We start from the raw sequence: 13,088 nt of genomic DNA, 5'->3' as shown, positions 1-13,088 counted from the left end.
TTTTACCTCCCGCATATTATTTGGATGATTCGGCCTAACAATGCTTTAATTGGCTGATAATGAGAGCGTTGATGTGTGTGAGAGGACCACATGAAAGGAAAGGCTGACTGACTCCATCGGCTTTTGTTGGGATGCAAAATGTGTCTCGGCCTTTTTTAATTTTTGTTTGTGCTCTTTTATTGTTTTAAAACATAATTTAGTTCAAACAACGCACTTGCAAGCAGTGAGGACGCAAGTTCAGGGTAAAGAAAATGACATTGACACGCAAAAAAATAGCTCAAAAACGGCGTTACCACTCTTTTTGCAAAAAAAATGGTGAAGCAAGTGGGTGGGCGTGTGGTAAGCAAGCGGTGAGTTAGCAACTTCAATTTAAATGGATTATTTTTTTTTTTACTGTTAAACAAGAAATCAACAAAGAAAAGATGGTAAAACTGTTATGCAGATCAAAGATGTAGTTTCACAAGTTGAGCAAGCAGGTGTGCGTGAGGCAAGCAAGTGGTGAGGAAACAGTTTGGGCTAGACAAAGATTGTTTGTTTTGAAAATAGAAAAAAAGCAAAGAAAAAGATGTTAGTACTTTGCCAATCTAAGTCAGAGCGATTTTGTAAATAAAGCAAGCAGGTGTGTGCAAGGTAGGCAAGCGGTGTAGAAGCAAGTCCAGTGCAAAATAGATTTTTTTTGCTTTAAAACAAGAAAACTGCAAAGGAAAGATGCGTTAAAATTGTTTTGCAAATTTAATTGAGAGCAATTTTTGCAAGTAGAGTGAGCGGGTGTGTGCAAGGCAGGCAAGGCGGTATAGGAGCAAGTTCAGTTGCAAAAAGATTTTTTGCTTTAGAACAAGAAAGATTAAAGAAAGATACAGTAAAGAAAGATACGTTAAAAATTTTGAAAATCTAGTTCAGAACAATTTTTTAGAGTGTAGAAAGATACAGTAAAGAAAGATACGTTAAAAATTTCGAAAATCTAGTTCAGAACAATTTTTTAGAGTGTAGCTGGTGTGTGCAAGGCACGCAAGCGGTATAGGAGCAAGTTAAGTTGAAAAAAGATTTTTTGCTTTAGAACAAGAAAGATTAAAGAAAGATACAGTAAAGAAAGCTACGTTAAAAATTTTGAAAATCTAGTTCAGAACAATTTTTTAGAGTGTAGAAAGATACAGTAAAGAAAGATACGTTAAAAATTTCGAAAATCTAGTTCAGAACAATTTTTTAGAGTGTAGCTGGTGTGTGCAAGGCACGCAAGCGGTATAGGAGCAAGTTAAGTTGAAAAAAGATTTTTTGCTTTAGAACAAGAAAGATTAAAGAAAGATACAGTAAAGAAAGATACGTTAAAATTTTTGAAAATCTAGTTCAGAACAATTTTTTAGAGTGTAGAAAAATACAGTAAAGAAAGATACGTTAAAAATTTCGAAAATCTAGTTCAGAACAATTTTTTAGAGTGTAGCTGGTGTGTGCAAGGCAGTATAGGAGCAAGTTCAGTTGCAAAAAGATTTTTTGCTTTAGAACAAGAAAGATTAAAGAAAGGTACAGTAAAGAAAGATACGTTAAAAATTTTGAAAATCTAGTTCAGAACAATTTTTTAGAGTGTAGAAAGATACAGTAAAGAAAGATACGTTAAAAATTTCGAAAATCTAGTTCAGAACAATTTTTTAGAGTGTAGCTGGTGTGTGCAAGGCACGCAAGCGGTATAGGAGCAAGTTCAGTTGCAAAAAGATTTTTTGCTTTAGAACAAGAAAGATTAAAGAAAGATACAGTAAAGAAAGATACGTTAAAAATTTTGAAAATCTAGTTCAGAACAATTTTTTAGAGTGTAGAAAGATACAGTAAAGAAAGATACGTTAAAAATTTCGAAAATCTAGTTCAGAACAATTTTTTAGAGTGTAGCTGGTGTGTGCAAGGCAGGCAAGGCGGTATAGGAGCAAGTTCAGTTGCAAAAAGATTTTTTGCTTTAGAACAAGAAAACAGCCAAGAAAATTAAAAATTAAACATTTTAAAAATTAAAAAAAAAATGCATTAAAGCTTTTGCAAATCTAATTGAGAGCAATTTCGCAAGTAGAGGGAGCGGGTGTGTGCAAGGCAGGCAAGCGGTGTAGAAGCAAGTTCAGCACAAAAAGATCGTGTTAGCTTTGAAACAGGAGAACAGCAAAGACAAAATGTGTCCACGTGATTGTGCAAATCAAACACGGAGCAGTTTTGCAAGTAGAGCAAGTGGGTATGCCAGGCAGGCAAGCAGTACGGAAGCAAATCATTTTTACTTGACTTTGTTTTCACATTGGACAGCAATGAAAATAGCTCAAATCATTTTTTCCCACCTTGAAAATGTGCCAACATGAAGTGAGATCTTCACCTGCAAAAGATCTACGATGTGACAAATTCAAATGAACGGTTTTAAATCAACTAAACGTTCGTGTCCAAGTCCAGTTGTTGGGACTTTGGACCTTGCTACCCTGATTGAAAACCAGCTGTCTGGTCCCTCGTGTCCACAGGGTGGCCCTTTGGAAGCCTGGTGTGCAAAATGAGCGGCATGGTGCAAGGCATCTCCGTGTCGGCGTCCGTCTTCACCCTGGTGGCCATCGCCGTGGACAGGTATGGTGGCCCTCTCCAGAAAAAAAAAAAAAAAAAAAAAAAAAAGTATGGCGGCCCCGCAGTCTCCTTCCGGTATCCACTTCATTGACGCGTCCCCTTTGGCAAACACAGGTTCTACAAAAAATACCTGGACTTCGGGTGACATGAACCTCTGCCGGCCGCTCATTTCTTGACAAGGCTAAACCATGTTTGTGTATCGGTTTGACTGGTGCGTTCAAGACGGCGTGGATTTCACAGATTTTGCCATTGACTAAGGGACTCAAGATTGGGTTTATGGATCAAGAACATTGCCAACCAATTTGGAATTTGCCATTTGGAACTATTTGTTCAGTGTTGGGTTATTCAGTTTCAACTCGAGTTTCTTGGCTAAGTCTATAAGTTTTTTTTTTTTTTTTTTTTTTTTTTCAAATGGCGTCAGATGGCAAAGGAGAGGCAGTCAGTAGACGAAGACCCGCCGGGGCCGCCGGCATATTAGCAACAGTCGCTTTGTAGTGCCTTTTGTTATTCTGTCTACATCATACCCGACCCGAGGTTGTCTGGTGCCGCCGGAAAGGACACGAGAGTTTGAAATGCTTCGAGAGAAGTCGCCGTCGTCTTGCATTTCTGTCAAGCGCTTTGATCGGCGTTGGATTCAAGACGGAGTGAGTTGGACGTGATTTTCTTTTGCTCTTGACTTCAAAATCAGCCCCCAAAACAAACTAAATATTAGATGGATGTCGAAGAACAAAAGAATGGACAGCCTTGGGGTCCGCTTACTTTCCAATCAGGTTCTGTTCGACTCCAAGTGCGGAAAGTTCTTTTCTACAATGTGCGGACGTATCGTCCGTGATGGTCTAGTGGTGAGGATTTGTGGTTTGGCAGCTTCCGTGTATGGGAACGCATTTTCTTGTGGTGTCTGAAGTCATTACATTTCAATCACCGCATTTGGGACGGCACGAACCTAAACTTAATCGTTCGTACCCCAACATGTTCTAGTAATGTCCAAAAGATTCACCTGTCGACAAAATGCCTTCTGCTTTTTGTGCGCGTTCATCATTTTGTCGTGTGTGCTGGAGCACGCAGTCGGCTGTCAAGCAGATTTGGGGCTGGGATTCCCGAATGGCAAACTCGACATATGGTCTCGCCATATGGTCTCGCACCGACCTCCCTCCAAAAAATGGCCCACGGGCCGCTCCTGGCCTACGGTCTCTGACCAGCCCTAGCAGTTTTATGAAGCCGTAATACGTAAATCACATTGGTGGTTTTCAAGCAGATGTCCCAGGTTTGACTCCCGGTATGAGGAGTTCATGTGTTTTTATAGGCTGCCATTGAAGGAAGACTGACTATCGATCACCATTTTGGGATTCCTGGTTTTCATAGAGATGTCTTGGACCTTCTTTTCTGGCATCTGTAAATGCTGTCATTGATGGAAGACTGACTTTGTTTTTGGGGACGAGTTGCCCTAATGAATCCCAAACGTGACTCATCGCTGTCCCGTATCAACTCGCAGTCAGGAGTACTTATTCTCAACCAGATGTCCCAGGTTTGACTCCTGGTTTGAGGAGTTCTGGCATCTCTGAAAGCTGCTATCGGAGGAAGGCTCTCACTTTTGATCAGTATATTTGGGTTTTGGGGTGTGTCCCTCTAATCCCAAATGTGACAAGTCACTTACCCATATGGTCTAGCATTTGGGTTCCTGGTTTTCACCCAGATGGCCTGGGTTTGTCTCCCGGTATAAGGCTTTCTTTTCAGGGGTCTCTAAATGCTGCCATTGACAGAAGACCCTTATTTTTAATCGCCACATTTCAATTTTGGTACGAGTTGCTCTGATCCCAAACATGACAAGCCACTGCACCATATCATCTCTTGGTCAGGATTCCTGGTTTTCAGATATCCCAGGTTTGACTCCTGGACTATGAGGAGTTCTAGGCATCTCTGAAGGCTGCCATTGAAGGAAGACTCTCACTTTTGATCACCCTATTTGGATTTTGGAACGAGTTTGCCTAATCGCAAACGTGACAAATCACTTTGGGTTCCCGGTTTTCACTTAGATAACTCTGGGTTCGCCTCCCCGTGTAAGACCTTAATTACTGGCATCACTGGAAGATGCCATTGAGGGAAGGCACTGGTTTTAAATGGCCGCATTTGGATTTTGAGATGAGTTGCTCTAATCCTACAGCATCGTCTCACGGTCAGTATTCCTGCTTCCTCACAGGCGGCCCCATGTTTGGCTCATACTTTGGGAAACTCGATGTTGCCATTGACCAGAGATGGGAAATCGAGGCCCAGAAAGTTTGGCCTTAGACACGGACGGGCGCTTCTACTCGACCGGCAGTTTAACGAGCTTGTTTGCCAGTTGAGTAGAAGCAAATGTGGCTCAAGCCAAACTGTGGAAGGGTTTTTACTTTCTGGACCCAGATTTCCCATCTCTGCCTTTGACTGAGGGTTCCAAGCTTTCATGTTCCCTTGAGCTACCGGACCCAAAGTTTGGCATTGACTTTCAGAACGGTGACCATAATTCCCAGTGTTCCGTACGTTCTCGCAGTACGGATTCTTGCTTCGACTCCTGGTATGGCGGTGTGTATTTTTGAAGGAGCCAGTAGCTTAAGGGTAAACAGAAGTCTTCTAAACTTGATGCATTTGATGTTGGTTGGTTTCCGCTTCGGACTGCGGTCTTCATTCATTTCCTGTCTTCATCCCTTGACAGATTCCGCTGCATCGTCTACCCGTTCAAGCAAAAGCTGACCATCTCCACCGCCACCCTCATCATCGTCATCATCTGGGTCCTGGCCATATCCATCATGTGTCCGTCCGGCGTGATGCTGCAGGTGACGCAGGAGCAAAGCATCCAAGTGCTGCTGGGCTACGACAACAAAACCACGCCTTTTTACTGGTGCAGGGAGAACTGGCCCAATCAGGAGATGCGCAAGATTTACACCACCGTGTTGTTTGCGAACATCTACCTGGCGCCGCTGTCCCTCATCGTGGTCATGTACGCTCGCATCGGCATCACGCTCTTCAAGACCGCCATGCCCACGGGCGGCAAGCCGGGTCACGACAACCGCCACAGCGTCTCCAAGAAGAAGCAGCGGGTCATCAAGATGCTCCTGATCGTGGCCTTGCTCTTCATCCTGTCCTGGCTGCCCCTGTGGACCCTGATGATGCTGAGCGACTACGCCCGGCTCACCGAGCAGCAGTACCGCATCGTCAACATCTACGTGTACCCCTTTGCCCATTGGCTGGCGTTCTTCAACAGCAGCGTCAACCCCATCATCTACGGATTCTTCAACGAGAACTTCCGCCGAGGTTTTCAGGTGGTGTTCAAGTTCAGCCTGTGCGCGGCCGACGGCCAGCGGAGGAAAACGTACTCGCACCGGTTGCAGCCCAACTCGGTGCTGCCGGCCAACAACGCGCAGACCTCCCTTGAGCCCATCTCGCTCAACAGCCTGGACAAAAGCAGCTCCAGGCGGATACATCAGGTGGCGGAGCAGGACTTGGTCTTGGAGGACTTGGAGAAGGGGTCCTGCAGTAGCGGCGGCGTGACGGCTGTGTCAATTTGAACCGGCGGCTCCCTGGAGTTGGTTGTTTTTCCTGTGGGGTTCCAGTTTTTCTTTTTCAGTGCCAATTTCTTCAGGAAGCTACCTCCAAGGAAACGAAGACTAGTTGCCGGGTTTCATTGTGTCCTGTGAACTCATGAAGGTACGAAAAAAAAAAATGTATAAATGTATAAAGACGAACCATGTACAATGCGGAATTCAGAAGCAGGAATAAGTCGTTAACAAGTCGTTCACTCTGCCAACCTCAAAGCACTTTGCGAGTATGTTTTTTGTGTCGTAGGTAGCAACATTGCGTTAAAAACTACTGAAGCAACGTCCACAAGACTTTTCAGTCACTTCAGTGTTTGAATGAAGCCTGACCCAGAATCAAAATGGTACCTTCTGCTAATTGGTAAAATCTTAAGATCACCTTCAACAACCTGAAAAAGTAGCTTGTAAGTGAAAATGGATCTTTGACGTCTATAGTCGTCAATGGCACTGAATGAGGTCAAAGTTGGGTCTGGGTACAGAATTGTGTGGTTTGAATTTCTGCCACTCTGATATGAATGAAAAAGTCCACACGGGGATCAAAATGATACCTTCCGCCCCTTCGTAATCACAATCACAAAATAGCTCGCTAAGCTAACATGTTTGGTGTGGATCCACAAATGTGCTTTTTGAACGGAAACGTCCACCCCAGAGTCAAAATTGTATTTTTTCGGAACAGCCAGGAAGAAGCATGCTAAGCTAACCAATCCAAACAAGCCAACACTAGCTTTTCTTCACTTCTTGCATTTACTTTGGTGGATTGTGAAGTTCTCCCTCGAGTTGTCGTGTGGGCATGACATCTGTCATAACATATTTTCCGCTCCTTTTGGGCCTCCAAAGACACCTTGGTAAGCAATTAAGGCTTTGTTTGTTAGCACTGGCAAAGAACAAAAGACTCAGTGCTCCTCTAAAGCCATTCAGATTCACTCTTTTGTCATCATCGCCCTACAAAGCGGCATCCAGTATTGAAGAAAACATTTTTATTCGATAGCCACATTCTTTTATAAGGCATCTGTTACTTAGTACTGAACACTTAATAGATTTTTTTTTTCTACCTTTAGAGTATTTGTCTGTATTTCAATGGCCTTTTGAAAACAAAGTTTTGGCAACAACAAAAGGAAGGTCATACACACACAATATATATATATATATATTTTTTTAAATAACATCATTTATAATAATTCAGTCATTCAATTGAAACATTTTTTTTGTTGTTGTAAAGACTTCTATGATAATAATGGAAAATAAAAGAAAGTATTTAAATAATTCAATCACTTCATTGATCTGAAATGAAAAATTTGAATTCATAAAAAAAAAAAAAAATCTTCTAAAAACTTTAAAAAGATCGGACTGACATATAATGGATATTTTAAAACTTTATTTTAATATATTCAAAGATGCTTTTAGATGTATCATATTGAGTTAGTTATTAAATTAAACTAAAATATTTTTAATTAAATATGGTAAATGAATCATAAAAAGATCTCATCAAAATAGCCAATTATATTTGCAAGTATGTAATATACTATCTTTATTTTTTTTAATCTAATTTCAAGAAAAAGAAAAAATTCAAATGTAGTCAGTTCAATTTGACATCTTTTTGATGTGACATGGTTTAAAATCAAAGTTGTGTTGCCATGACAACGCCGAATTGTCTTACGTTAACACTGTAATATTCGTGTCCCGGCCTGGACAAACTTGTGTTTTCTGAGTGCTGCCTTGGGAAACATTACCGGATGCGATGCTTGTCCAAACAGCCATGTTTTTAGCATCCAATTAAAACATTAACGATCACTTGAAGGGGAAGCGACATATTCTCTTTAATCCGAAATCCGCATTGGTGCGTCCAATCAGATGCTGCTGGATTAACACGTTATTTATTCATGAATGAATCATCAGCCTTTCATGATTGTTCCACGTAAATCTCGCATCGCCAAGCATTGTTTAGTCTCTCCATAAATTTACATAATATGTACATACATTTCCCTAAATACCGTATACATATGATACACTGTTTACAAAATATATAAATAAAAGCATAATAAGGGGACTGCAAAGGAGGCTACAAGGATAGAATGTTGTTTATACACAGAAGCACAAAACATTCAGGTTTATGCTAGAAAGCAAAACAAAAAATAATAAAAAAAATTAAAAAAAAAAAATGTCAGGAAAAGCCTACTAGAACATCTGAACTTTTTGAAGGTTAATCAGAGGCACTTTAAATGGTGGCAGGTGTGTGCTGACCCCCATTTAAAATGAGTTTGAATGGGGTTTGTTACTTCTCAGCGGTTGTAAGAGGGTGTGCGCACTTTTGCAACTACATCATTTCCACTTTATTCTTTATTTTGTATTGCTCCCCATTTATTTATAACTATATAAATGGGATGCAGCATGTGGGGAGTAGTCAAGACGTGATGATGTAACTGTAATGAGCATAACGAGTTGAATCCATTTTTTTTCATTCAGCATCGCGTGACGCAAGAAGACATGAAAATAACTTTGTCAACTCAGCACCCTCGGGAAGTTAAAGCACATTCTCAAATTTTTTTATGGGGGGGGGGACTCAATTTTCTGCCTGAGCAATCCTCGGCTGCTCGAACTCATGCGTATCTTCCTGATAAGAATGACTCAAGTGCGTTTGAACTCATGTTTGAACACCTGCGCTTTCTAGTAAGGAAAAAAAAAATCATAATTAAGAATTTCAATGACCTGCACACATACAGTATTTCAGTTTTTTTTTTTTTTAATTTTTTAGTACTACTTTTATGATTGTGGGAATGCTGAAAGCAACACTTATGTTATTCCGAGCAAAAATTCCCGCCTTCTGGGATATTTATTGTCTGATTCCACATGACTTACTTATTGGCACAATTTAACGTTAAATATCAACTTTTCTTCTGGGACTGACTTTCAACTTTTTCAAAGTCCTATTTCCACGCCCACTTTCATACATTCTCATCATGACCAGATTTCTCGTACTGCTCAGTGGTGCCTTGTCCAGTAACCCGGAGGTCGCGGGTTCGAATCCCATTATAATTTCACTGAAATATGAATATGCCATAAACCATGATTTTGAAAAATAAAATAAAATAATGACCTGCCACCTGGGTTCACAACCCGCTTGGACAACTTTTTAGTACAAATGCAATATTGGCTACTAATCAGTGTCAAATGATTTCACGGATAATACTTTGTCATTTTCACAAAATTCTTTCACATCTTTCAATTGGCTTCATAAGAATTCAGCTTTGCATTTTATTTTATTTTTTTTTAGCTTTATTGGATTGTCAACAAAAGTGACAAAGGTGAGGTTCCAAAAAGCTAAAATATGATTAATATGGCAGTCATTGTCATAATAATAATAATAATAATAATAGCGCAAATGCTAAACATGCTTAATAGCTAAAATAAATTACAAATTTATAGAAATAATTTCATAGTCAGTTCAGAAAATGAATAGGAACTATTTCATGTAAAAAAAAATGATGTAAATGTTGTTTCACCTAAAACAATAAAAAAAATTAATTCATTCATGTCATTTACATTAGCGTAACATGCTTAAAAAAGAAAAAAATACTATGACATATTTTTAAGATTGATTTTTCGAATGAAACTTTTTTTTTTTTTAATTAAATGACTGAATCTTTTCTTCCAATCTTTATTTCTTGGATAGAATTTTTTTTTCTTTCAATGAAATGACCTGACTTTGAGCAAGATTGGGAGGGCCAAAATATTGGGAACAGCTCCGTGATTGCTGACGTTTCGATGCAGCTCTCCATTTTTGTCGCGCCGCCTGCCACCTGAGACGCTGCCGGCATTTTCCTCCGAAACTAAATGGAGGAGAAAAAAAAAAAACGACATGAAATTCCATTTCTTTTGAATGTAGTGCATTTTTGTGCCTGTGATGCGACGAAATGAAAAACTATAAAAATGTTTTCTGTGTTGTAAAAAGTCTGCACGTGGACGTGTACTGTTGAGTGTGTGCGTGTGTCTAATGAATTACTGTGGTGTATTTTTAGCTGTTTTTGGGGACGCGCTGGTTTTCCCGCAAATTTGTGAAGGGCTACTCATCACATCATCTCTTTGATTATATCTGGTTGTCCCCTTGTCGCTTTTTATTGGTGTCATTTATATGAGAGTTGGCAAAACAGGAAAAAAAAAAAAAAAAAAAACTGCTGTGCCTCCAGATATAAAGAATCTTTCGAACGTTCTGTTTTTGTTCCTATTTTTCACAACCGGAACGTAAGGATCAAAGCACTTACACAAAAGATCGATTTCCTTCAGATATTGTTTCAAAATTGGTGGAAATCTGCGTTAGTGAGCGCTTCTCCTTTGCCGAGCTCTTTGGCCAGACGTGGGCCACTCATAAAAGTGCATTTTTACTATATTGTAGAGCATACAGGAAAACGATGGATTGATTTGGATTTTCGGCAAAGGAGAAGTGCTCACTAATACAGATTTCCACCAATTTTGTAAAAGTCTTAAATATTTGAATTTAGCTCAGGGATAATGGGCGCAAAAACAAAAGTGTGGTGTTTTGTTTTTTTTGCTCAGTATAGAATCAAAACAAACCAGCTCACCGAAATGTGTTTTGCTCAACAACTTCAAGTAACTTTCAATTTGATTCCATTTTTTGACATTTTTAAGGGATTTTAAAAATGCAAAAAGCGGTTATGATAGCACAAATGCTGGTGAAAATTCCATATAATAATCAGCCAAGAACTTTTTGCACCAACGGCAAACAATTCAAATCCAATTCCGTTCAGTACCTGTTGAGTTACCATGGCAACGCAATTGGTTAACATCAGTTAAGAACTTTTGTAGTTTTGTTGATAATGAAGAGAAAAAAAAAAAAGACACAATCGCAATATAAAGAATGTTTATTGTAAACTTCGTGATTTGTTGTTGTTGCAATAACAGAAACAGGCAAAATCACAATGTATGGTAATCGTTAAATGTTTAAAACGTTTCCGGTTTCTATTTTAATACAGAAAAAAAAACGAGCAAAATCCTCATCCTCAACTTTTTGTGTTTCGACAATACAAAAAAATTGGCATAATAAAACTATGCAGCAATTAACAACAACTTTTTGAGTTAAAAAGATGAAAAAAAAACGGAAAAATTACAACTACTTGTGTTATGATGACAACAAAAAAAATGGCAATATATTGTAATCATTAACTTTTTGAGCAACTGTGATAATTGGAAAAAAATCTGGTGAAGTCACTACACGGCAGTCGGCAACTTTTTAAAAAAAAAAAAATGCCAGAATTGCAGTATATGATTATTGTTAACATCTTGAGTTAAAATGATATTTTAAAAAATTGGAAGAAATATCAAAATATATGTCAATCCTCAACAAGATAAATCGAAAAAAACTTGCAAAATCAAAATTCCTCATCATTGTTAAAAACTATCTGAGTTACGATGAGAAAGGAAAAACACATTAAATGATCATTGTTCATCATTTTTAGCGTTTTGATAGGAAAAATGGGTTAAATTACATTATGATAATCGATAACAGGTAACTTTTTAAAGTACAATGTTATTGCAAAAAAAAACAAAAACTGGTGAAATCGTAAACTTTAACCGTAAACGGATTTTAGAGTTTGGATGAGGATAGAAAAAAAAAAAAACGGCAAATCATAATAACTGCTAACCGCCATCGTATACAAACGTCGACAGTTTTACGTTACATTCGTAATAAGTCACAAAAGAGTCGCGTCTAGAAGTTCTTGTCTTTTCCATTTGACTCCGTTTATCCAAATGTCACTTTGGTCAACTGCATTTCCTTGCCCAATCGTTTGCACATTTGCGTGTACAATCAAATGTGTATGAAAGCGTGCGTGCGTGTGGATTTCATGCGGTCTCACTTCTGCCTGCCAAAGGTTGCCTCCCGCCTCACACTCGTCTGCCGGGATTGGACGATTCTGTCGATGTAAAGAGGACTGAATGATGCCAGCTCGTTTTTGTCTCGTGTGTTTGCCGCACATTCGGTTCTGAACTCCTTCACAATAAACTTCTCAACCTGCTTTCCGTTTCGGTTATTGACTCAAACAGAACAGTTTCACATAAAGTGAGGTTTGGTTGACATGTCTTCCGCTAGTAGACCCACAAAATAGTCTCAAGAACCCAATTGGTCGAATTGACACGGGAAGTCAGCCATTTTGTTTTAAAAGACAAATTTAACTCTGTTGTAAAGAATTAAACAAAAAAAACATTCAGACCCTGAAGCCACTTTCACGTAAAAACATTTGGTGAGCATGTCTGTCATGAGTAGACCCACCAAAAAAGTCTCAAGTGTCCAAGACACAGGAAGACAGCCATTTTGGTTTGAAGCAGCCATTTTGGCTCACTAGCATCTTCCATAATTTTCAAAAGTATTCAGCCCTCAAAGCAAGTTTCACTTTCAAACATGAGTTTTGGTTAGCACATCTATCATGAGCAGTCCCACAAATAGTCTCAAGAACACATGTCCAAATAGACATAGAAAGTCCACCATTTTGGTTTGAAGTGGCCATTATGGCTCAGCAACAGTCAGGCCCCAAAGCCAGTTTCACTTTCAAACATGAGTTTTGGTTGGTACATCTATCATGAGTAGAAACAGGATGTCTTTTATTTTAGTTTGCAGCGGCCATTTTAGGGACAATTTGGCCATTTCCAAAGGTTCTGAAAAGAGAAGAGATTAATTGGTCAGTAGATAACCCTAACCCTAAACCCTAAACCCTAACCCTATCCCCTAACCCTAATCCTAAACCCTAACCTAACCCTAAACCCTAACCCTAAACTCTAACCCTAACCCTATCCCTAAACCTAACCCCATCCCCTAACCGTAACCCTAACCGTAACCCTAACCCTATCCCCTAACCGTAACCCTAAACCCTAACCCTAAACCCTAACCCTAAACCCTAACCCTAAACCCTAACCCTAAACCCTAACCCTATC

The 13,088-nt window shown here is 39.3% G+C and overlaps 1 protein-coding gene across 7 annotated transcripts in view; it reads left to right on the top strand.

Annotated features, from left to right (window-relative positions):
* LOC144048731 (neuropeptide FF receptor 2-like) overlaps positions 1–12,654 on the top strand; it is a 37,791-nt gene extending 25,137 nt beyond the window's left edge. For 5 of the 7 annotated variants that reach the window (XM_077560999.1, XM_077560997.1, XM_077561001.1 and 2 more), the window contains 2 exons: positions 2,481–2,580; positions 5,267–12,017. In XM_077560999.1, coding sequence (XP_077417125.1) covers positions 2,481–2,580; positions 5,267–6,119 — 953 coding nt within the window. In that variant the 3' untranslated portion in view covers positions 6,120–12,017. The other 2 variants (XR_013293413.1, XM_077561000.1) reach the window with 2 other exon arrangements.
* Positions 12,655–13,088: the final 434 nt, after the last annotated feature.

This window comes from Vanacampus margaritifer, chromosome 3 (assembly GCF_051991255.1).
Source record: "Vanacampus margaritifer isolate UIUO_Vmar chromosome 3, RoL_Vmar_1.0, whole genome shotgun sequence".
NCBI lineage: Eukaryota > Metazoa > Chordata > Actinopteri > Syngnathiformes > Syngnathidae > Vanacampus > Vanacampus margaritifer.
This window is presented reverse-complemented; position numbering and strand designations above follow the sequence as displayed.